This window comes from Seriola lalandi, unplaced genomic scaffold (assembly GCF_002814215.2).
Source record: "Seriola lalandi dorsalis isolate HSWRI2012SDOR001 ecotype SW California unplaced genomic scaffold, Sedor1 jcf7180002054901, whole genome shotgun sequence".
NCBI classification, from domain to species: domain Eukaryota; kingdom Metazoa; phylum Chordata; class Actinopteri; order Carangiformes; family Carangidae; genus Seriola; species Seriola lalandi.
Genome location: NW_019525453.1, coordinates 414969 through 439110, shown reverse-complemented (window position 1 = coordinate 439110; position 24142 = coordinate 414969). Strand labels below are relative to the sequence as shown.

At 41.1% G+C, this 24142-nt stretch overlaps 3 protein-coding genes across 3 annotated transcripts; 2 read left to right on the top strand and 1 right to left on the bottom strand.

Moving 5' to 3' along the window:
• Window positions 1–1564: 1564 nt before the first annotated feature.
• LOC111672770 (alpha-N-acetylgalactosaminidase-like) lies at window positions 1565–7255 on the bottom strand. The gene is made up of 9 exons (XM_023430333.2): window positions 7082–7255; window positions 6330–6486; window positions 5408–5548; window positions 4485–4696; window positions 4305–4399; window positions 4014–4175; window positions 3642–3839; window positions 3322–3462; window positions 1565–2551 (listed from the first exon to the last, which is right to left on the bottom strand). Exons 2-9 carry the CDS (start codon window positions 6482–6484, stop codon window positions 2348–2350), a joined length of 1308 nt encoding a protein of 435 aa, XP_023286101.1. The 5' UTR covers window positions 6485–6486; window positions 7082–7255; the 3' UTR covers window positions 1565–2347.
• A 1440-nt stretch (window positions 7256–8695) lies between these two features.
• Window positions 8696–11932, top strand: LOC111672572 (uncharacterized). The gene is made up of 2 exons (XM_023430014.2): window positions 8696–8847; window positions 10147–11932. The coding sequence occupies exons 1-2, from the start codon at window positions 8805–8807 to the stop codon at window positions 11529–11531; spliced, it is 1428 nt and encodes a 475-aa protein (XP_023285782.2). The 5' UTR covers window positions 8696–8804; the 3' UTR covers window positions 11532–11932.
• Window positions 11933–13133: 1201 nt separating this feature from the next.
• Window positions 13134–23750, top strand: adcy3b (adenylate cyclase 3b). Its single transcript, XM_023430281.2, has 20 exons — window positions 13134–13802; window positions 14553–14702; window positions 15911–16047; window positions 16157–16268; window positions 17284–17411; window positions 17652–17810; window positions 17891–18050; window positions 18167–18274; window positions 18449–18525; window positions 18646–18807; window positions 19035–19122; window positions 19426–19542; window positions 20541–20812; window positions 21005–21086; window positions 21313–21471; window positions 21896–22042; window positions 22153–22269; window positions 22401–22527; window positions 22637–22761; window positions 22924–23750. The coding sequence occupies exons 1-20, from the start codon at window positions 13134–13136 to the stop codon at window positions 23104–23106; spliced, it is 3279 nt and encodes a 1092-aa protein (XP_023286049.1). The 3' UTR covers window positions 23107–23750.
• Window positions 23751–24142: the final 392 nt, after the last annotated feature.

The window sequence follows — 24142 nt, the reverse complement described above, 5'->3', positions numbered from 1 at the left end:
GGTGGGGGTGGGGGGCACAAAGACAAGAGTGGCAACTGCGCCTCTCTGCAGCTGTGGGCCTACGTGAGCATCGGCAGGAACGCTCTCGCTCCTCGTCTCACCCCCTCCCTTACTGGTTCCCTCACTCTCTCTCATCTCTCCCAGTCCCCCCTCCTTTGCTCATTTGCACCTTCTAATAGACCTATTGACAGTGCACCCTTCCTCCTTTGCCGAAATCCTTCTTGCACTGCTGTCTTTTGTTCTCTATCATAACTCCCTCACTTCTCTCCCACATCATGTTCCCAAATGGCGAGGAACCTTGACAGTGAGGGATGTGTCATGTTCAGAGAGCCAACGGATATCTGAGACAACTAAAAGGAAAAAAAGGGAAGGAAAAGATCCTTTCCCCACACACACACACACACACACAGACACACACACTCACAGACATACACACACAGCTGATCTGGCCTGAAATGACCTAGAAGGGATTTGAGTGTGTGTGTGTGTCTCACCCAAAGCAAGTTTTACCATGTCATATGTACGCACATGCAGTCACATGCATGCCAATGCACACTCATGTGACTACTCCAGTATCTTGAGACTGTGTGCAAACACAAGACTTTGAGGTCAAGGTCAGAGGTGATACTATGTGCAATATTTAGGAGGAGGAGGAAGAATGAAGGGAGGAATGAAGATGAGGAGGCAGAATGAATACAATGAAGAATTAATGGATGATGGATAAAGGAGCAGGGAGGAACAAAAGACAAAATATTGTATAATAAGGTTTATACATTGTTGTACATGTGTACAAAATAGGAGAAGGTGACGTCAGAGGAGAGTAAATCATAACAGGGAGATAAAGGACCAAGCGAATGGGCTGACTGTCCTTGTGTTGTACAGCAGGTGCATTTTTTGGCAGCAGATAGGACTGGAAGGCCTGTGTTGCCACGTCTATACACTCTAAAGAGCAGTGCTGACCTCTACTGGCTCAATACGCCTGTGAGTCTGTGTTCATGTTGGCTAAATTATAAGGTTTCCCTCTCTGTCTTTATTTTCTGATCTTTATTTAAACTAATCTTTGAATTAGGTTTCTTCTAATTGTGTTTACAAAATCTGTATGTTTATTCACCTGCAAAATACATAATCATCTAATCCTCAAAAGGCATCGTGCCTGACAGGCTGTTGTCTGTTTGTTAGCCATTGTAAGCCACTGTCATAAATGAAAGCTGTTTATTTCAAGTCATTAATGAAAAATTCCACATTATTCTAGACAAATGTTCACATGAATTTAGTACACAAACTAAAGACTGAAGCAGTATTTGGCAATGATAATAGCATTGTAATTCCCCCAAACAGCAAAGCCACAACTTTAAACCACCATGCCTTGATTCTTAGCAACTGGGAAGTGAAAGTTCAGAGTAAATAACAGCCTATTACGATTTTAGCAGTATATGGAAATGTATCAGAAGCTGAAGTGAAACCATGTTGATCACATCCTAATAAAGTGACAGCACTCCACTGCTGAGAGTACAGTACATTTACATGTTTATGGGAACTGCATAAAGTACGCTCAACAGGATCCTTCAGTGTTACTGGTGATTTATTGTCAGGTTTTTGGGTTAAGGCCACTCCAGTAAAATGTCTAATTGTCCATAATAGTGTGCGTAAGAGTGAATAGAGTGCTAAAGTAGCATGTAGTCACTGATAGGAGAAGGTCTGAAAGTCCCTGCAAGAGCAGCGCTGTGCTGCTCTATGTTACAATTCTTTAAAAGGTCTGATGAAGTAATGCAAGACGCCCCAGTGAATAATGAGAACTGCACCTAAATGATTCAAAATGTATTGAAACAAACAGCTTTTTGATTGAAACGTATCTTATTCAATGAATACATTTACAGAATTTCTTATAAAAACCATTTTCATTTCTTAAACATACAGTCGTGACCATTTTCCTGAGCAGTGCAACATCTGGATCTTGACAGAATAAAACAATTATCCTTGAAATAAAGCAAAATTTAAATGTAAACATCGTTCTGAAAAGCTTGCATGGCAGTGGCCTTCGTCATCCTGCTCTGTGAAGTAACCCTTTTACTTGATCAGTGCTGATGCTGCAGGTGCAAAATTTCCAGGATCACAGATAATTTCAGATTACTGACATATCTGGATGCTCACAGTGATTTCATTACTTAGAAAAGATAGTGCCATGCTCTTATGACAACCTGTCTTCGTCATTGGCACTTTTGGTTAATAGTAGCAGTCCTTTGAGCACTAGACCATGAACATGTGAGGTCTCATCAGTTAACACAGAAGCCACTGCGCTGAGGCCTGTGATTTGATTGTTAGACAATGAAGTTAAGACAGTGAGCGGTCACAGAAAGACACGAGGAATGGTGTTTTCAGCATCATCATTGCGGGCAGGTCCCCGGAGTTTGCCACCTTTGTAGAACCGGTGGAGGTTCAGTTTGGCAGGTGCAGAGACATACCACATGACCACACCTGTGGGGTTCACTGACACCACAAAGTCAGTGGAGTCTTTCAGCATCGTGGCCTTGCCAGTGAAGACATCAAAGATCTAAGGAAGAGTAGAAAGAAAACAGAAGGATGAAGTGAGTGATTCTCCTGCTATATTCATGTATTTAGTTAAAACTACAAAATACAGACAGGTATTATTAATCATGTGTGTCGAGTGGAGTAAAGCTGTTGTAAATTTGCAACAAATTAATTCAATTTAATTTTACAAGAGAGTCATAAAAACATCAGATAATAAAGTTTTAAGATCTTCAGGAGTAATGAACAAATCTAGGTTGAGGACAGTATTAGAATGAATCCTATTCAAAAGGTGCACAACACCAGAAACTTGTTCTGCCAAGAAGACCGCCAGACTTCTTCTTCTAGACAGACATTTTTCATCTGAATTTTGAATGACATGCTGTGAATGCCGTCCGGCCAAATTCCTAAGTAATTTTATGACTCAGGAAGAGGGATATGTATACCGTATATGGCAATTTAAGTTTTTATATATAGCAGAATAGTCAGTGACACTGGTGGAAGTGAAAAGCACCACGTACTTGGTCTTATCTGCATTAGAAAAAGTCTATGATTAAGAAGTGACAACTGGAAATCATCAAAGAAAGACTGAAGATAAGTCTGGGTTGTGGTGTATAGCTAGCGTGCATAAAACTGTATCATCTGCTTAAAAATGTATGTTGAATTGATGATTAGGAACAATACTCTTATTTATGTGTAATGTAAATATTGATGGATCAAGGATAGACAGCTGTGGCCAAAACCATCAGCAACAACTGACGTCATGTGACTGTCTAGAAGACTTTAAAGACATACCTTGTAGCTGCCGGTGGTGTAGTTGAGTTTACTCAGGGAAGTCTGGTAGCGGTAGGGCATGTCATTACGACGACTGAAGAACAACAAGGCACTGGCATTGCTTGACAGCGGGCGCCAGAACACCTCAATGCCACTCTTCTCCTGGCAGAAAGAAATTGATGAAAACGTGATTAAATGAAAGTAAGAATAAGACATAAAAAATAAAACTGAGGATAGAGAGGAGTTAAAGCTCTCCTTGTGTAATTTCCATTTTCAATTTTAATTTTAATTTTTTTTTTTCATCTTGCAAGAAGCTTTAAGATCCATGCAAATGGTGTCACCTTAACAATTCGTCTTCCCTGAACGCCCATGGGGTCCTGGTTGATGCTGATGGCCATTTTGTTTTGCAGGATGCTGCGGGCCCCACTGCTGATGGTGCGCAGGTCATTGGACATGAAAAGAGGAGCGGCCATAATTGCCCACAAAGCCATCTGAGCACGGGACTGGTCCATGCTGAGGCCAAAGTCACCAATAATCAGCTGTGGAAATCAAAAACAGACAACTGAGGAAGATGACATGAAAAAGTAGAATTTTGGCCTTTTTCTTGAACTTTTCTTTAACTTTACTTGGTGGTTCTAAACCTTACCAACAGTCTATATAGTAAACAGCTAATACGGGAATGTGTTGTCAGTTATTATGTCAGTTAATCAGACCATATCAGGGTCGTTCCATCTTCCAGGTCCGGCTGCAGGTGTCAGAATATCCTGATTTTCAAAGAACCAGTCAATAATGTTCAGGACACTGTCCCAAGAGTCCTGGATGTCGCCATAGTTACGCCACAGGTTGCAGATCTCACCCAACTGAGTGTAGTTTACCTGTAAACATAAATCAGTATTACAATGTCAAAAAATTCAAATGTAAGTAGTACATTAATAATCCTCAAAACAGAGTCTAGTTCCGCTGGGGGGGGGGGGGGGTTTTCCTTGAAGACATCCTGATTATACCTTCGGTGGCAGGCCACCCTGGTAGGCGGGCCAGCTGCAGGAGTAGCCAATGGGACGGCCTGTAGCGTTTAAAGCCTTTGACATGAGAGGGTAACCTGTCCAAGAGAGGGACGAGTATCAGTCAAGATCAAATCAGAAACATCGGAATAAAAATAACGTAAAAGTCCTGTCAGCTCTTACCCTGCTCCTGCTCAGTGGCATTAGAATAACAGCCATCCAATTTTAACATATCCACCTCCCAGTCAGCAAAGGTCTGAGCATCTATCTTGATCTTGTCCAGTGGGGTACCAGGGTAGCCCCCACAGGTGTGTGTGCCCATGTCCCCGTAGATCCCCAGCTTGAGACCCCTGTCGTGCATGTAGCGTGCCAACTTGTGGATGCCTCCCGGGAATCTGGGTTAAGTGTGATAAAGGAAAGTGTTACGATGTTATACCGAAGTGCACAAAAAAATTGACAGATGAAACAATTATGTCATTCAATAGAAGGTTTTCATCTCAACCTATAAAGCAGTACTTTTGTTTTATATAAATTATAGTAGGCAGCAGAGAAACCACTCTAAATGTTTCATTCATGTCTCATCAAGGACTGAAAAGACATACATTTAATTAAATCACAGCACAGCCCCAGGCACTGTAATAAAATCTTATGTTACCAATAGTTACACCTCTACTAATACATAAGTATATCCACTCAGACAGGGAAGTTCTGACTCATAAAAGCCAACAGTTGTTTTTCTATGAGAATAACTATAGCTTGATTTTTTTATATGACTTGATTTGTTCATCACCTGTTGTAATATCCACCTGTCAGGGAAGTCAAAGGCAAGTGTTTTTATTTCACTTATGCTGATTCTACATGTTAAACAGGTTCATTCAGTTACAGTGCATACTATTGAAGTTACTGATTAATGTTTTTTGTTAGTCATATGATTGCATGACTGTCACATTGTCATACCTGCTTTTAACAGTTTTATTGACTTGCAGGATTAGTGTTTGCACAAGGAACAACAGCTGTGTGTGTGTGTGTGTGTGTGTGTGTGTGTGTGTGTGCGTGTGTGTGTGTGTGTGTGTGTGCGCGCGCGTGCGTGCGTGCGTGTCGCATACCTCTTTGGGTCAGGCTGCAGTCGACCCTCCTTGTCTCTCTCCATGGAGGACCAGCAGTCATCTATGTTCACATACACGTACCCAAGTTCCCTCCAGCCGTCCTCTGAGAGTCTGTCTGCCATGTCGATGAACAGATTCTCACTGGAGGAACGACAGAAATGTCTCATTAGAAGGTGGAATAAAAATATCATTAGCAAATACTTAAGGAATGCATTTCAATGATGTCAATGTCAGTGGTTTAATATATTTGGCTTAAAATTGGTGACTACTGTCAGTGTAAAAAGGAGAGGTTCTTGAATTGATGAGCAAAGATATTATTGGCAAAAGAGAGCTCTTTCAAAATAAAAAGAAAAAGGGAGCAGGATAAAACAGACATCTAAAGGACTTTAAATGATACTGTTTCTATTAGAACATCTGTTGATCACTTACAAATGCACATTGTTTAATGTACATTGGTGAAGTCTGTTCACTGACTATTGTTTTAATTTCCACAAAACTGGTTTGGCTTTCAGAGCTCCACACCCAACAACTGAAACAGGATGTTTTGCATGAATGTTAATCCACTAAAAGCCCACACAGTTCATTTACATATCTAAAGATCATATCTCACAGTATATAACTAGAAAAGCTAGATATTGATTATATTTACTTATTCCAGTTCCACTATTACATAAAGGGCCAGTTCAGAATGGCTTTTTTGAATTTCATCACATGAAGAAGTTAGTGACACTGAGGTGTAGCAGCTTAATGCTGATAACTCATGGTGTTTTATATGTTAGTAATTCATAATCTTGATAATTAATATTTCCAACAGCAAAATTCAGCCCAAAACTATTAGATTAGATTAGATTAGATTAACTCTATGTTTAATAAAAGCTCCAGTGAGATCACAGTGTGCAATGTTCATATTGTGTCGCCTTGCCTGATGCAGTTCTTGGGGTCATGGTCACAGTCAATATCACAGCGGAATCGTTCCCATGCCAACCAGCCCATGGGAGGGGTCCTCATCACTCCATTGTCGAGGGCTAAGGTGGTTACAGGGAGCACAGAAGCAAATACGAGCACGGCCAAATGCATTTCTGCAGAGGAAATAAACATCATGTTGAACCACATGTCATGTGCTGTCTGCTGAATGGCATCCAGGGTAAACACAAGGTTACTGAAAGACAAAATCACGTGACCATTTCCTTTGTTTGTGCTTTTTCATTTCACAAAAGCCATCCTTTGCTTAATGACATATTGTAAGTGACAAATGACAGGCATCTGTCACACATATACACCTGCTGAGTGTCACCTGACTACATGTGACTGAGGCTGAAATCAGCAACAACCAGCCAGGTGACTTCTCCCGTCACACTGATAAATAAGATAAAATATCAGCTCACTTTATCAAAACCCAGGACTTATTACAAAACACACATACCTGTGGTAATAACCATGCATACATCACCAAAAAGCATAATTTATCCTCTGTTTACTGTAAGACTCATGCATCTTAATTCCTGGCACTAAACAGGTGTTTTTCTATTATAAACAGTATCCAGTAACCCCCTAAACAAATAAATGTATTCAATCTAAAAATGCAAATAAAATGGGTTTTAAATAAAACGCTATAACAGCCTGTGTTTGCTCGTATTCAAACAAGTCTCACTGTGAGAAGATAAAGTTACTTACTGTAATTCAGTGACTGAGAATACCGAGTACTGACAAGCTGAGAAGACGAAGGAGGTTCAAGCCTCCTCAACTCCGAATCTCTGCTGGTCTCTTCAAATAATAACCATTATAAACTCCTGCACACAGCGGCCGTAATGAAAGAAACCGAGCCGCTCCTATGAAGCAGGAAGCGACAGTCACGTGACATGTATCACATCAGCTGACCGCAAAGCAGGAAGCTGGATGGAAAGACCCAGTGAGCGACTCGTTTTGTTTTTTTTACTCACCTCACTTCTCTTCCTTCAGTCAGTCACTTCTCTATTTATGCCCTTGCAATTATTTTCTATTAGTGACCGAGAGCTTATGTTGGCATTTGTCGTCTTTAACAGAAACTTTAGCAGCACTTTTTTTTGAAAATGTACCATTTATACAGGTTTTATAAACTGCATAGCTTTATTAATGTTTAACAAATATTCACCAGTGATTTATAGATCATGTATATTTCATTAGTAGCAATATATTGGATTGCCAGGTTGTTGAAAAACCTCCAACATTATACTTATACTTGTCTTTGTCTTTCTCTCAGACCCCTGAAATCGTCAAGTATGCATCCAGAAAAAAGGGGAAATGATATTAAATGATATTGCAGGTGCAGAATTTTGGAGAAGGGTCACAGAAATAAGTCCTATGAGTGCCAGAAGAAAATTTGATGGATTATCAGATGAAGTTCAGACGTATTCCTGGAGTTTGCCACCTTTGTAGGACTGGCGGAGGTTCAGTTTGGCAGGTGCAGAGACATGCCACATCACCACACCTGTGGGGTTCACTCACACCACAAAGTCAGAGGACTCTTTCAGCATCATGGTCTTGTTAGTGAAGACATCAGAGATCTGAGGAAGAGTAGACAGAAAACAGAAGTGGGTGATCCTCCTGCTATATTCATGTATTTGATTCAAACGCAAAAGTGACCAGACATTTCATGTGTATTCAGTGGACCAACACTGTTGTGAAAGTGAAGCAAATGAGTGCAGCACACAGGTAACTTAACCCTACACAGGTAGCTGCCAGGGGTGTAATTGAGTTTGCTGAGGGAAGTCTGGTAGCGGTAGGGCATGTCTTTGAGACGACTGAAGAACACCAAGGCACCGGAACACGTCAATGCCACTATTCTCCTGTCAGAAAGAAATGGTTTGGAAAAGTGTTCAAAAGTCAAAATCTTCCTCAGTAAATTACAAATTCTTCAAGATCCATGCATTCCTAATCCAAAGGGTCGGGCCCTTCCTAGAGGTCACAAGACAAATCTGAATGGTTGTGAGAAAGAGACAGAGTACAGCAACAAAATAAACACATCCAGTAGGAGGCGCACTAGGACTAGAAAAAGTCCAGTCATTGTAGCTCCTGCAAATGGTTTAACCCAGCTGACATAACAACATGAATTCAGTTTTGATCTCATGAAAATAGAAAAACAAAAAAAACTCAACTCAATAGATAAACTGATTATGTTGTGATATGTGAGCTGCTAACTCTACAAAACCTGCAAAGATGATAACTTCTGTCCTCTCACTTGGTTTGAGATGAGCTGTGTATGTATATACATACATATGTATATATATAACTTGACAGAATAGGTCAATCTCATAGGCTGTACTGTCAGACCAATTCCCTGATACACTCTGTTGTGGTCACTGGTTTGTTCTTCCCGCCCTGGGTTAAAAGTGACATCAAACAGGAAAAGGTGGAGCTTATGAGTTCGATGCCACAGGGAGCCATGACAGAAAGAAGCCAGGGTAAGATCACTTCAGAAATACACTGCAAAACAAAGCCAGAAGAAAAGCCAAGCGTTCGATTTTTAATACACATGTGGGACTTTAATGCAGCTGCTTCCATATGATGGACAGAGGACTCAGAGTTATTTGTTGATCAGGATCTGAAAGCTGCAGCCACTGAGCTGCTGTGGTGATATTTAAAATTAATCAGGCTACAGACAGAGCATAAATAGTCAGTTTTAGTGAGAGTCAGGTGCCATGACACAGGTATATATGTATATATATATACATATATATAACCGTGACGGTGTGTTGAAATGTTTGTTGTTCTTTCTGTAGTTCAGACAGACTTCCTGGTTTTAAGTTTCAGCATGGTCCTGTTCTAGTGGTATCACATTCCTCTTAAAGTGATAGCAGCAGTTCAACACATGCAGAACAGTACATGCATACAAGTAATGGAGGAAGTATTCAGATTATTTTCTTAAGTGAAAGTAGCATTACCAAAGTATAAGTAAAAATCCTGCATTCCACATTAATCAAAGCACAGAGGTATCATGTAAATATACTTAAAGTACCCTTAATGACATCTTTTTGAAGTTTAATACTGTATATTTATATACTTTTTATTATAATGCTTTAACATAAAAGCAGCAGTGTCCTAGAACTGGTGGCGATGCAGCTCATTTTAAGTACTTTATATACTGCTGGGTGGTTTGAGCCATAATTTAGTATCATATTTTATAAGTTGATCATATGTTTGGTTTGATAAATCTTCATAGTTAAAATAACTATAGCTGTCAGATAAATGTAGTGGAGTAAAAAGTATGATATTTCTATGTGAAATGTAGAAGAGCAGAAATATAAAGAAGCACAAAATGGAAATATATATCCTAAAAATAATCATAATAATCAGTATTATAATTATTATTATTGATATAGCATCAAAATCTGTGATTACAAAGTGATATACAAAGGGTAGGCATATGGAAATTAAATAATTAGAGTGAAAACATTGAAAGTTTTTGATAAAAATAGTTAGTTTCCCATAATTCAACTAAGTACCATCTTTTGGTAGACATCCCCTGAACATCTTTCAAACCCCATGTCATGGTATGTAATGCAGACTTTTTTGTTAATAATTGGTAGCTCTGGGCTGCTTCAGTGGCTTTGGCCTTGGGATTTAAGGTGACGATCATGAACTGCAGCGTCCCTGACAGGCTCACCCCACTCTCTCTCCATTCATTTCCTGTAATCAACTTTCTAATAAAGAAAACAGTAGAACATACTCAACTTAAAGCCCCATGTCTTTACCCTTCCCAGGTGTTTTTGGTGTGGCGCCGACACTCCTAAAAAGTGCAGCAGCAGGTTTTGCTTTTGGAGAAGCTGCATTATTTGCAGTTGAGCCCACGCTGACTGAAGATGGCGTCCTGCTGAATGCTGCAACGCTGGCTGCTGGTCGAGCAAGTTCCACAGGTGTCGGGGTGGTAACGGCGTGCCTCGTGTTCACCTCAGCACTCATCTCTCTGGGAAGTGGTTTCCTCCTCGCTGCCGTGGTGATGAAGCTGTTGACCAAGGTTGGAGTGAGGTTGCCGTGGTTAGCGGAGGCCACAACAGGGGCCTCTGTCGTTGTGGGTGCTGTCACCACTGGAGTGTTGGTGGGCGTCCTTCCACCGTGGATCTACATCACAGCCCAAGCCGTTCTTGTCCTTGTAGTCTACTCATACTCTAATATTAACGACATGACCACAGCTCTGGTAATCATCTTCACCACTCTGTACACCAGCGTTGTATACGGAAGGATGGGTGCCCTAATTGGAATCTTTATCATGGGATTGACCATCAGTGTCCTTTGTGCCCTACGCAAGGCCCTGACAGAGAGGATGACACAAAGACCAAAATCTAAAACTGGGTGCAGACTGTTGGAGAGGATATTCTTCTACTCTGTTGTTGTGGGGATACTGGGATTTTCAGTCGGTTTAGTGGCAGGTGAGGCAGGAGAAGGGTCAGAGGTGGTTTTGATGCTGCAGTCAGTCCTTTGGGTGGCATTTCTGTCTGCAGGGCTGTTAGGAGCTGGCCTGGGAACAGTGGCCATGGTTGGGCTCGGGCCAGAGATGGCTGCAAAGGTCGCTGTGGGAGCCTCTATAATATCATCAGTGTCCTTGAGAGCTATTCTGCAATGGAGCTCTTCCCTGGGGGCCCGCAGCAGCATTGGGGGAACGTTGGGAGCAGCTACAGCAGCAGGGGTGTCACTGGGAGCTGCAAGTGTTGCAGCAAAACAAGCGTTCGAGTCTAGAAATTCAACTTTAACAGTTTTAGGTTCAGTTGCTGTCGGTGTCGTTCTGGCCACACGAGGTGTAGCACTGACTGCAACTCTGCCAACAACATCAGAACTTATAACCATCACTCTTGCTGCAGTAGGGGCATTTGTTTTGGGTGCACCAAAGAGCCCGTTCCACACTCAGGTGAATCTACAAAGGGGCCTTCTCACGGGGCCAGAGCTAATTAAAGGAATCGGCATGGAGACAGTCACCGCAGCAGCAGCACCTATTGGAGCCGGGGCGCTCGGGGCTGCGGCGTTAGCCACCGCAGCTCTGGGGAGACTGGGTACTGTGGGAGTTGTGGTGGCTATATTGTTGGCTTTGGGAAGTACTCTGAGTGGCATGATAGGAAAATCACCATCAACAACAAGGGCACACAGAGACTGACTGACGCTGAGTTATCTCTCCTACTGGTCACAACCTGAACACAAGGCACAAAAACCAGCAACAAAAAACTAAATTAAAAATGATGTCAACGCTCTAGTATTATTGATGCTATTCTTGTTTCAAAGGTGATGTTTATGTATGTCATTTTTTAAGAAGCTATACAATTGTTGCCTTATGTAAGGGTATCTCTAACGCTTGCATGTTTCAGGAATGTAATAGTGTTAGTGTTGTCCCCCACTTGTAAGTCGCCTCGGATCAAAGTGTCTGCCAAATGAGTAAATGTAAATGTAATAAAAAGTTTCCAGATTTTGTCCGTTTCTAAGTATGTAAGTCATCTTATCTAATAATATGCATGGTGTCATTAAGTTTACTTCCAATAAAGAGCCATTTGGTGTACAAGATTCACATGTCAAAAAGTGTGTATTCTCTTTTCCTTAGTTTTAAGTTTGAAGGGTACAAGAAGTAACTGCAAGAAGAAATCATGCCTTTACTGTAGAGCCAAACATGTTGAGAGATAAATGAGACAATTTGTGTGCATATGCATATGCATGTGTATGTATGTGTGTAGAGAGATGTGCAGGTCTAGACTGACATGGAAGCAATATTGCAATTTAAATTAGTTTAAATTTAGTCTATTATGTGATTCAGATTTACTGTTTTCTCTTACATAAAAATCAAACCTGTCCTAAACATATGTTATTGTGGCTACAAGTGTTGATTAAAACAGATGACAACTATTAACATGGTGTTATTTATTCACTGACATACTGATACCTTGTTATTCTCAGAGAAACCATAGGACTGATTGCTTAGCTCTAGAGAATAAAATAAATTGTTAATTAGTTGACTTTTTGTAGAGTAGCTTTAATGATCCCTTTTCCTCACTTGCCACATTTCCCAAGGCGTTATCACAGGCTGGCAGTTACTTTGGTTTCATCTTAGCAACAGTAACAGAGGACTTGATGTTTAGAAAAGGGAAGGGGCAGCGTGTGGGAGGATAAAGAAGCAAAGACTGACATCAGACAGAAGAGCATCTCTGAATAGGTGAAGTTGTGGAGAACTCACTAGCGTTAAAAGAAATATGGATTTACACACCAAAATGTGGTGTCAGTCTGACTGTAGACAGTCTTAAAACCCTCTGTGAAGAGATTTTATGTTGCATGCGAATGGATATCCACCTGAGGCTCAGGAGTTTGCTGGTCTGCCATGGCAGCAAACAGGGCTTAGGCTGCAAGAAGAGGCTGCAAGAAGTTTTTCTAATGAAACCGCCTGGGGACAAGAGGCTCTATTGATCTTATGTATTTTAAGGAGTTAAATATAATTACAAGAAGGAACATGGTAATAAACACTAAAGGTAAGAGACTTTTCATGTTGGATATATGGTAGAACTAACTGTGCTCTTCATCCTGGAATGAATGGAATCATTTTCTGCACTGAAATGTTTTGACTCATATAGATGGAGCTGGATCATGTAATTATCTCCAAAAGTAGCACAAAGATGGGGCACGTGACAATTTTTCCATGTATTCTGGGATTCTGTGCACTTCAGGAATACTAACACAGTATTACATGAATCAAGAGGATTACTTTTATTGAATCAACATGTCTCTGAACCGAGTCCATACAACAGACACGGAGCAGTCTGCAGAGTACTCTGTGGAGTACTCGCTGCAGGCTCCCAGTGACCCGGGTCGGACGCGGGAGGTGACCGTGCTCCGGTCGAGCTGCTGCCGCTGCCTGCCGCGCGCAGTGCGCCTCACCTTCACGCCCGAGTCACTGGAGAGACTTTACCAGAGCTACTTCCGCCGCCAGAGACAAGAGAACCTGCAGGTGCTGGCGATGTTTGCCGCGCTTTTCAACAGCTTCATCATCATCATGTGTGCGGTGGTGTACACTGAGGACAAACTGGCGATGGTGGTGGTCGCAGCTGTGGGACTGGCTGCGGACATTGTCCTCTACCTGCTGTGCTGGTTGCAGAAGCTTCCTGCTTCACCTGTGTTACGCGGAGCGGTACCGTACGTACTGTGGCTGATGATCACAATCCACGTTTTATGTTACATGGGGCTGAACAACGAGCGTTTCCCTCATGCCAGTGACTCAGTGGGCTGGCAGGCCTTCTTCAGTTTCTCCAGCTTCCTGACACTGCCACTGGGCCTGGTGCCTCTCCTGCTGCTCACTGCCCTCTCCTCTGGGATACACACCCTGGTTTTGGGGGTGATTGTTGCTCAAAGGTTTGATGCCAACCTGCAGGGGCCCATGCTGGTGAGACAGGTAAATATGGCATCTCAGCAAAGTGTCAAAAGCACAATGTTATATTTTAACAGGGTTTTAGAAGCCAAAGAGCTTAGAAACCACTGTTTTAAGGAATAACACAACTACATGTGTTGGCTAAGCCCCCATGACCTCACTGTATCTTTGACACAAATTTTCTTTAAACAAATACTGTAATAATTTTGTAGCTACATTCTAGTTATTTCAAATGTCTTGTCTTCATTTTGTGGCACTAGATTCAGTAGGTCATATAACCCTTGATGCCCCAAGGTCAAATGTGAAAAAGCACAAAAAATCTGAAAAATTTGGTATGAAAAAAATAGTTTTTACTTGCAACGTAGTTGAAGGCCAAGGTTGCAATTGCTTATGTGTTGCATTTGTCTTACTTTGTTTCTTTTACATTATATCTCTCACTATGGAGAACATGGATTGTATATGAATTCATTTTAATACCTTTATTTTGAAAGGACATTCCAATCATTACTGAGCCTGTCTTGGTTTTCTTTCTGGAAAATGTGGCATCTGGGTCAGAAACTAAAGAGTTCTGTAAATCTGTTTCTGAACACATTCAGCCGGTTAATACACAAACAGTTTCTTCATTCAGCTCCAACCTACAAAGTCTCTGCTGAAAAGTTTCAATAGATTACAAATCTATTTCCACACAGCATCATAGTCAGTGGTTACAAAATGAGAGTAAAACCTTGAATGACCAGATACACACACAAACACACATCCTCTCTTCCTCCCCAGCTTTTGGCCAACAACATGCTGTACCTGTGTGCGGCCATAGTGGGTGTGATGTCCTACTACATGGCGGACAGGAAGTACAGAACAGCTTTTCTGGAAGCGCGCCAGTCACTAGAGGTCAAACTCACCCTGGAGGAGCAGAGTACCCAGCAGGTAAGTGGGGCACACACACACACACACATGCACACACACACACACACACACACACATGCACACACACACACACACACACACACACACACAGTCACACATTAATCATTTGCTTAATGAGATAATACATTTTTCGTATTTTGGGCACACACACACATACAGTATGCACAAACACACAAGTACAGCTGTGAGGCAGAACACCCTGTGCTGCCTAATTATGGAGTGTTTTGCTCAGCGCGGGACTAATAGGTTGATTAGAGAGACGGTTGTTTTCACCAGCAGAGACACCGTCAGGGACCTGACACAATGCAGTCATCTTAACTTCTGTGACAACCAATATAACATTCACCAAATCTGTGTGGAGATAGAATATGATATTTTAAAGCATTTTAAAAGATACCGTTTTTACTTATTTATTTTATATTTAATCCTCCCTTTAATGCATTTAACTTCCTTTTGTGTTAGATTATCTTCATTCTACTAACAGGTTACTGTTTCATCTCCTTTTGTATTGTGGTGTCTTGTCTATTTGTTCCTTCCTTTTACAGCTGCCCTGCTCTTTCACTATGTGTTGTTTATAGTCCATCTGTTTATAAGCTAATTAACTTAATTGACTATAGGCTATCATTTTGTGTCTCTCAAATAAGGAGTTGAAGGAGTGACGATACAATTTGGGCTTTATTCATGTATAAATCTTGTATATTAGTGCAACCCCATTGTAAATAAACTGGCAATGATACAGTTTTCCTTTCACAGTCAGTTTATGATATTATGTATTTCTTCTCATGCCACAGGAGAGTCAAAGATAATATACTGTATATTATACTGTTGTGTATTTCCTCCACTCTTACTTCGTCCTCTCCATGATCCTGACTGTGACGATTAAAAGGGAGCAGACCTGTGAGAGTTGTTTATGCAGGGGTGGAAAAGACGGTGAAGTGGTGATATGTAGACGAGGACGGTGAGACAGAAGGAGATAGAGAAAGAAATTGGAGGTAGAATTCCCAAACCGCCTTTTCATTGGGCGTCCTAGACAGATAGAAGAAAAATAGAACCGGCCAACCACAACACTCCACAGCCAATTGACAGGATCTCTTGAGGATGCCTTTACCGCTTCAATCATGCTATGCAGCCACCTGGGACAATTTCTTCTTCCTGTCACTCCTGAACATGGCAAAACTCACACTTCCCTTGACTGTCTCTCCATGTAGGAGGAATTATTACTGTCTATCCTGCCCAAACACATCGCTGATGAGATGCTGCAGGGCATGAAGAACGAGGCCAATCAGAAAGAAGTCCAGCAGCAGCAGTTCAACACTATGTACATGTACCGCCATGAAAACGTCAGGTCAGCTTCACAAAATCACCCTATTTTCTTCTTTTTTTTTTTGATGACAGGATGACCGCTTTTGTGACTTGTTGGGTGTTACATTGCAACATTTACACTTTCACTGCAGTATCCTGTTTGCTGACATTGTGGGCTTCACCCAGCTGTCCTCAGCCTGTAGTGCCCAGGAGCTCGTGAAGCTGCTCAATGAACTGTTTGCACGTTTTGATAAACTGGCAGCAGTGAGTATCTGTTTGCATGTTGCTGCATTTACTTCTTTGCTTCTCTGTCCTCCCCTCGTGAAACAACTTAGATTCTGAGTCAGATTTGATGAAAGCAATCCGGGGCCATATTACAGAAACTTCGTATCTTAAGTTTTAAGTTAAGATAGGAAGCATGTATGACAGGAGTTTTCTCAGTTTGGTATTACAGAAGCAATTCATTTACTTTAGGAATCCTATCATATCTTTCTTCATCTAATTTCATCTCAGGTTGGGATCAGTTGTTTGTTACCTAGCAACCGACGCTACTTTTCACATCTCATTTCGCTGAGGTATTGTTTAGATTTCCCATTTAAAATGGAATAAAACACTGATGTAACTTAAACCTAAAGACAGATGAGTTAGAAGTGTGGGTAACGTCGATCTGTAGAAACAATGCTAACTCAGAGATAAAAGAGAGAGAGTGGGCTAAGACGGACTGTATCTACTCATAGGCACTTTGTCATCAAACCGTGACACATCATTAGAGCCTGTCATAAGCCTCTCAGTTACTAAGCTCCACATGTTGACATTTCATTGGTTGTGTAAAAGCAATAAAAGAGGAGCAGTATGGATTAAACAAGTTAGCTAAGTGGTGGAAAAGTAGAGATAAAAATAGGGATAGCGTGACAGTTATCCTAAAGTTAGGAGGGTTTATTCAAGGTTTTGGGAAGTTGGGAAGCTTGTGAAGACTAATATACTTTTCCTATCTTAAGTTAGCATAGGAGCATTGACATAGGAACTATTCTTTTGAATCGCTTTTTTCCTCTATCAGGTTCTAATCCTAATTACCATGGTTACCAAACAGCTAAGATAGGGTCTGCAAGTTAGGAAGTTTCTGTAATACGGCGCCAGGACTATATCTGTGGCGGGAGCACTGTTCATGTTATATATGACTGATGTGTCCTCTTTTTGTTTGTTTTGATGTTGTGTTGTTCTAGTATCGTATTGGTGGTAATTTGTAATTTGAATCTGCATGTCTGGCCTCATTCTACAGCAACATCACCAACTGAGGATTAAGATTCTTGGCGACTGTTACTATTGTATCTGTGGTCTTCCTGACTTCAGAGAGGACCACGCAGCCTGCTCCATAATGATGGGCCTTGCCATGGTGGAAGCCATCTCGTAAGTAGTGACTTTAAAAAACACGCTGACAATATTTATTTGTATAACAACAGGAATCCATAATTACTGCAAGAGGAAGATGTGGTTACACAAGAAAATTATGGAGGAATAAAGTTATACATATGGAAATAAGAAGAGGACACAGGGATTCTATAGGAAAGACAGACGTTTACAAATTTAGAAAGTGAAGAAAAATGTGGAGTTAGCCACATTGATCTTCTGCTTTCCCTCCTGTTCCAGGTATGTGCGAGACAAGACAAAAACTGACGTGGACATGCGCGTGGGCGTCCACACGGGCACGGTGCTGGGGGGAGTGCTCGGCCAGAAGAGGTGGCAGTTTGACGTTTGGTCCACAGACGTCACTGTAGCCAATAAGATGGAGTCTGGGGGGATTCCTGGGTAAGAAAGCAACACTCTCGTGGCAAGCGGTCACATTCTTCAGTCTGTATTTTATTTTAAACGGCGTCTGTGCTACACAGGAGAGTGCATATTTCCCAGACCACCAAGGACAGTCTGCACGGAGAATTTGAACTGGAGCCGGGGAATGGCGGAGAGAGGTGCGAGTACCTGCTGGAGAAAGGCATCGACACTTACTTGGTTCTGGTGTCTGAACAGGTGGCGAATGGGCTCAGTGGAAACGTGAGGGGTTTCAGTACTCATTTTATTTTTTCAAAAACATTTACTGGTTTCTTTCAGGCCATGAGGTTAATAGTTCACAGATCTAAGGTCTGTTTTTCCTGCTTCTCCTCCATTAGAAACCCAGCACACTGACTAACAGAAATTCAAACAACTTGATCAACACTACAGCAACCAATGGGAATGTGGCCTCACCCCAGTCCACACCCACTGAGTCTAAACAGGAGGTGAACTATAATAAATGTCTTTATCATCATCATGTTGAAAGTAAACGTCTGCAACACAGACACAGGTTCATATCATAAGAGCGTACTGATATCCATGTATATAAATGCACAGAGGTTCTTTAAGTGCACATGAAAATCTTTCCCTTGTCTGATCTCTGCTTTCCTTATTCTCAGAGGAATAAAATGGTTGAGGAGCAAGTGATCAACAGGCGACTGCAGCAGGAGCTGCTGGAGAGAGAAACTCAGCAAATGTAAGAAGATAGGAGAAATAAAAAAGGAATAAGAGGAGCAGCATTAGGGGGATGTTAAAGTTAACATGACAAAAAACTGGAAACAAATTTACTCAGCTGTACCTCCTGTGTTTCTCACAGAATGAAGGATCATCAGATCAACCCTGTGTCGTTGTATTTTGTGGATGGAAAGTTGGAGGAGCGTTACTCCTCCGAGAAGGAGAGGCGAAGTGGGGCGGCCTTCTGCTGCTGCATGATAGTGCTCTTTTTCATCACAGCAATGCAGGTGTTCATAGACCCACTGTGAGTTCGTATGTCTGACTTTTAATCAGTGAAATTAATGCACTCATAATATGCTATCTTAATGCACGCAGACTTTGAAATTCTCTGTGAACTCACATATGAAGCTGTTGTGTCTTTGACCATGTTCGAAACCAGACTAACATCAGCTGGCATAGTCTTTGTCATATGTTTGGCTGGGGATTTTTTATTTGTTAGAAGCTGACTGAAAATATTTGTTCTTGTTCTAGGTTGGGTGTGAACTATGTGACTCTCGCAATAGGAGAGGTTTTGTTGCTAATCCTCACAGTATGCTCTCTGGCTGCCATCTTCCCCAGGGTGAGAGATCAAAAAAAAAAAGTGTTCATGGTGGTCGTGATGGGGAGCAGAATTTATTGTGTAATGTCTCAGATTTGCTAATTGCACAAACCCTTTTCAATGCAGGTGCATACACGCTCTGACAATGCAGTTACTCTCAGTACTGACTAGATTTGTGAAGACTGATGTCAACTTATAGTTACATACAGTATTTAGAGGATCTGTGTGAGAATGTCAAACTCATTTCATTTTTCACACAGGTGTTTGTGACCTGCTGAATGCACAACGCTTGATGATAATGGCTTTGATTTTTGTTGGTCACAGATGTTCTCCAAGAGGTTGGTGTCTTTCTCAGTGTGGATCGATCGCACGCGCTGGGCAAGAAACACGTGGGCCATGGCAGCAATATTTGTTCTTACCATGGCTGTGATCGCTGACATGGTACTTTTAAAAGACGTTACCAAATTCTGATACACTGTGTGTGTGTGCGTGTGCGTGTGCGTGTGTGCGCGTGTGCGTGTGTGTGTGTTTTAGGAATGGGCGGTATAGCAAATTTTTACTCATGGTGCATGTAATTTTATAACCCAAAAGAAAAAATATATATTGTGATACAGCATCTGTACAGCAAATCCAATTGAGATATAATTTATTCATAAAATAACTAGATGGAAATATATGTTTTTTTCTAATGCAGTGATATAAATATCTGAAAAATCGAAGTACATTCATGCAAAAAAATGTTTACATCAAATGTAGCCATCACTGTATACTGTTAATTATCAAATTACCCGACCCTAGTGTGTGTCTTGCCATTTTGTGTGTTTCCACTTTGTCCTCATCAAATTATCAGTGACTTTTATGTGTCTGACTGCATGTTCCCAGTGGGGTCCATTAGTTGTCTGTTTCGCTGCCTGCTGGCTCATTTGTCACGGCCCCACAGGAGCAGCCTGTTACACACACTGCTGCCTTCAAGGTCTGACCGAAACACAGGACGCCAAAGTGTCTGTCCTTGCTGTCATGTTATGACAGTCACACTTTGAAAACAAAAATGCCTAAAAAAAAGAAAAGAATTGACGCTGGTTTATTATTCCAATGTTGCCATCATAGCAGTTTTCCCAACATATAGTTTATATATTTAGAGTAGTGAAATAACCTTCATCACACAGTTTCATACGTTAAATCTACAGATTATATTTTAAATGTCACTTTGCCAGTTTCATGTTTGCACACACTGAATTTAAGAAATGTATTGATGAATGAACTGTAAATTTTAATTTTCATGGCACAGTGCCCACTTGAATGGAATGGGTTAAAACATCACCTCTGTATCTTTCGGTCAATAAATCCTATTTTCCTCACTTGCTACAAATGTCAGAAATTATGTCCGTTCAGTTGTCCACTGAAAACGTCTCACTCCTTTTATTTTTTGCATGTTGCAGCTAAGTTGTGCACCACCATCCCTCCGGGTCTTTAACAGCACCTCTGGCCCTGTCCTGGAGTCATTTGGTGACCAAGGCTGTGTCGAAAACCCAAAGCACTACAGCTTCATGGCTGTGATGTCACTCATCGCAGCCGCCATGTTGGTACAGGTCAGCCATCTGATTAAACTGGGCCTCATGGTGCTGGTTGTGACAGCAACTGGAGCTGTTAACATCTACAGCTGGCGGGACATTTATGACCTGTATGACTATATACAGTTCGCCTCCTACAGGTGAGAAATGGGTAAAACACATCAATGAATAGTGATTTTTTTTACTTTTATTGAAAATATATATAAATAAATTGTGATAAGCTGTTAGATGTTGATCCTACTAGGTTTTGGTGTTTATAAAATACAATATAAGGTCAGTGTAACTATAAGCATAAAGACCTTTATGTGTTATCACTGTCTTTGTGTTTCTAGAACATCTACAGTTCCATCTAAGTACCTCATGACCATTATGATTATCATCATGATGATCGGCTTCTACTTCTTCGGCCGCCATGTGAGTCACTTTCCCCTGTACACCCACAGTGTCACCCTTAGCTGACCCACAGCTTCTACACCTTTGCCAGAAAGATTCCTCCAACAGGACAAAGCTACTCTCAAAATTTGTAATGGCACATATTTCTCTTCACTGTCTCGCTAACTTACTTGAATATTTTCTCTGTGTGTGTGTGTGTGTGTGTGTGTGTGTGTGTGTGTGTGTGTGTGTGCGTGTGTGTGTGCAGCTGGAGCGTCAGTCCAGGAAGCTGTTCCTGTGGAAGATTGGCGTCCATGACCAGAAGGAGAGAGTGTTCGAGATGAGACGCTGGAATGAAGCTCTGGTCACCAACATGCTGCCTGAACATGTGGCCAAACACTTCCTGGGCTCTAAGAAGAGAGATGAGGTACATATGAGTGTGTGCTAAGTTACAGTAACATTTACATATGTTGGTGATCTGGGGGCAGTGAGTATAGAAAAAGAAAATGATATGAGTGAGGAATGTCAAGAAGGAGGAGGAGGAATGTCAAACAGCATGATGCCGTTTAAAAGCCATTCCAACTTACACCTTCACCAGGGGCAACAGAAGTAACTCATCAAAAACAACTTAAGCAACAACATACACTTTAGTAAATTTCACCACATATGTAATGACGGTACTATATGTGACACCTGCGCCTCATCGCAATACAATTCATTACATATCAGTGCCATCTTGTGGTTTATATCATAATTACATATTATCTCTGATATATTCTAATGATGAGCTTCATGAATAAAAAAAAATAGCTACATAAAATCAGCATAACATTTTCATTCATTATTCATAGGAGCTGTACAGTCAGTCCTACGATGAAATAGGTGTGATGTTCGCTTCCATCCCCAACTTTTCTGACTTCTACACTGAAGAGAGCATCAACAACGGAGGGCTTGAGTGTCTCAGGATTCTCAACGAGATAATCTCCGACTTTGACAGCGTGAGTTCTGCCAGTATTTCTACAGCTGGTTGCATATGTTGACATTTAACAGCGCAAGGTGCGAACAAACTGTAGAGGTTTTGAAAAGTGATGTCCACTTTCTGCACCAGCTGCTCGACAGGGACGAGTTCCGCTCCATCACTAAGATCAAGACGATAGGAAGCACCTACATGGCTGCATCAGGACTCACCCCAGAGAGCAACACCAATGGATACAGCAACCTCAAGGTGTGACACTTCTAAGTTACAAATAAACCTCGTTGCGAGTATAACAGCCTGCCGCTACACAGTTTCATCTCCACTCGTGCTATAAATGGTGATGATGGTCATCATGAGAGATACATTCTGTCGTTCCACAGCCAGAGGACCAGTCATCGATTGAGCGCTGGCAGCACATCTCTGACCTGGCGGACTTTGCTTTGGCTATGAAAGTCACCCTCAACAACCTCAACAAACAGTCCTTCAACAACTTCATGCTCCGAATCGGTCAGTTTTTGTGTGTGTGCGTGAGTGCGTATGTGTGTGTGTATGTGTGTGTGTCTGTGTGCACAGTTGCAAATGTGTATGTTCATATTTCCATGCTGATCCCCTTCAGGTCTGAATAAGGGAGGAGTTCTGGCTGGAGTGATTGGAGCTCGTAAACCTCACTATGACATCTGGGGCAACACAGTCAATGTGGCCAGCAGAATGGAATCCACTGGAGTGATGGGAAACATCCAGGTCACGCGCGTGCAAACACACACACACACACACACACACACACACACACACACACACACACACACAACAAAAGCAGATGTACAACATACTTGAATGTCTCCTATTATTGCTCCCTGTTTCTTATTTTATACTTATTTCTAAACTTTCTTTTTCTGCCATCAGGTGGTGGAGGACTGCTATGACATCCTTAAGCAGTATGGCTTCCGTTTTATCCGAAGAGGGCCCATATTTGTCAAAGGGAAAGGGGAGCTGCTAACTTTCTTCATGAAGGGCAAAGACAAACCCAGTAGCAATGGCGGTCCAGTGACCACTGCACTTCCACACCAAGTTGGGGACCTTTCTTGACTATATTCATCTGAGGAAACGTCATTCACACAAGGATAACCCTGGGCAGAACATCCATTTTGCTTAATTTCTCGCATATACACAGTTTATTTACCTAGATCTTTTTCCTACACACTGTAGCAACATAAAGCATAGACCAACACAGCAAAATTCAATACTATTATGAGCATTACAACTGTGAAATACCATTTCACCCACAAGGTAATTTGAGGACATATTTCTGTATAGTTGTACATAATTCAGGAATACAGTTAAATATCTCACAGAGCTCCTGCATTAAAGATTTTATCACTTTGCACTTGATTTATAGAGTGCAATGAGAATTACAAGCTGGGAACAGACATATAAATTACTTTCTTCTGTTGTTTTACCTCAAACTCAGGTTTTGTAAAATAATGTAGGCTGATGGCACTATTTATACTGTGTTAATAATAAAAATGTTTGCACTAAGTTTTTACTTTTTACTAAGTCTAAAGACAGTGCTCAAATTATTCTGACTGACAAGAAAGAGAAAATTAAAATTTATGTTTTAAATGATGACACCAGCCTCACATGTAAGATTTGCAATTGCATTATGTTATGTTGGAAAAATAGAAATTAATATCTATGCCAAACAAAATTAGATGTGGTCATTACTTATTCATTCATTCAGGAAGATTAGTAATTAGAATTAATTAGTGTGATCCAATTATAAATGGTGTAATTATAAATACAATGGAAGTTTCTCTGGTTACTTGCTGTTTGTTTATTCATTCACTCATTGATTAATTCATCCATTTACACATAGGCCCTGCTACCAAAACTCAAAACTACTGAAACTGTGACACGTAATGGAACATAAACAGCAATTTGATTAGTTACACCAGAGCGCTTCCTGCAATAACTCAAAATGTCTTACGTAAAAAAAAAGGGTTTCCTTCTATATTCATAATTGGCCAAATAAAATGTATCAAATTAATTTAATAATAATAATGGTCGTTTAAAAAAGTGAGTGGAATAAATTTGTAGTTTAGGTGGTGGGTAGATCTCTGAGTTT

Excerpts from the sequence above, each read along its gene's own strand:
- adcy3b (XM_023430281.2), top strand. The coding sequence starts at position 13,134 with ATGTCTCTGAACCGAGTCCATACAACAGACACGGAGCAGTCTGCAGAG. Across the intron at positions 14,703-15,910 it reads AGGAGCAGAGTACCCAGCAG|GAGGAATTATTACTGTCTAT; the intron begins GTAAGTGGGGCA and ends CTCTCCATGTAG. Across the intron at positions 22,043-22,152 it reads TAATCTCCGACTTTGACAGC|CTGCTCGACAGGGACGAGTT; the intron begins GTGAGTTCTGCC and ends TTTCTGCACCAG.
- LOC111672770 (XM_023430333.2), bottom strand. The coding sequence starts at position 6,484 with ATGCATTTGGCCGTGCTCGTATTTGCTTCTGTGCTCCCTGTAACCACC. Across the intron at positions 4,176-4,304 it reads AGGGTGGCCTGCCACCGAAG|GTAAACTACACTCAGTTGGG; the intron begins GTATAATCAGGA and ends TTATGTTTACAG. Across the intron at positions 3,463-3,641 it reads AGGGAAGACGAATTGTTAAG|GAGAAGAGTGGCATTGAGGT; the intron begins GTGACACCATTT and ends TCTTTCTGCCAG.
- LOC111672572 (XM_023430014.2), top strand. The coding sequence starts at position 8,805 with ATGAGTTCGATGCCACAGGGAGCCATGACAGAAAGAAGCCAGG. Across the intron at positions 8,848-10,146 it reads CATGACAGAAAGAAGCCAGG|GTGTTTTTGGTGTGGCGCCG; the intron begins GTAAGATCACTT and ends TACCCTTCCCAG.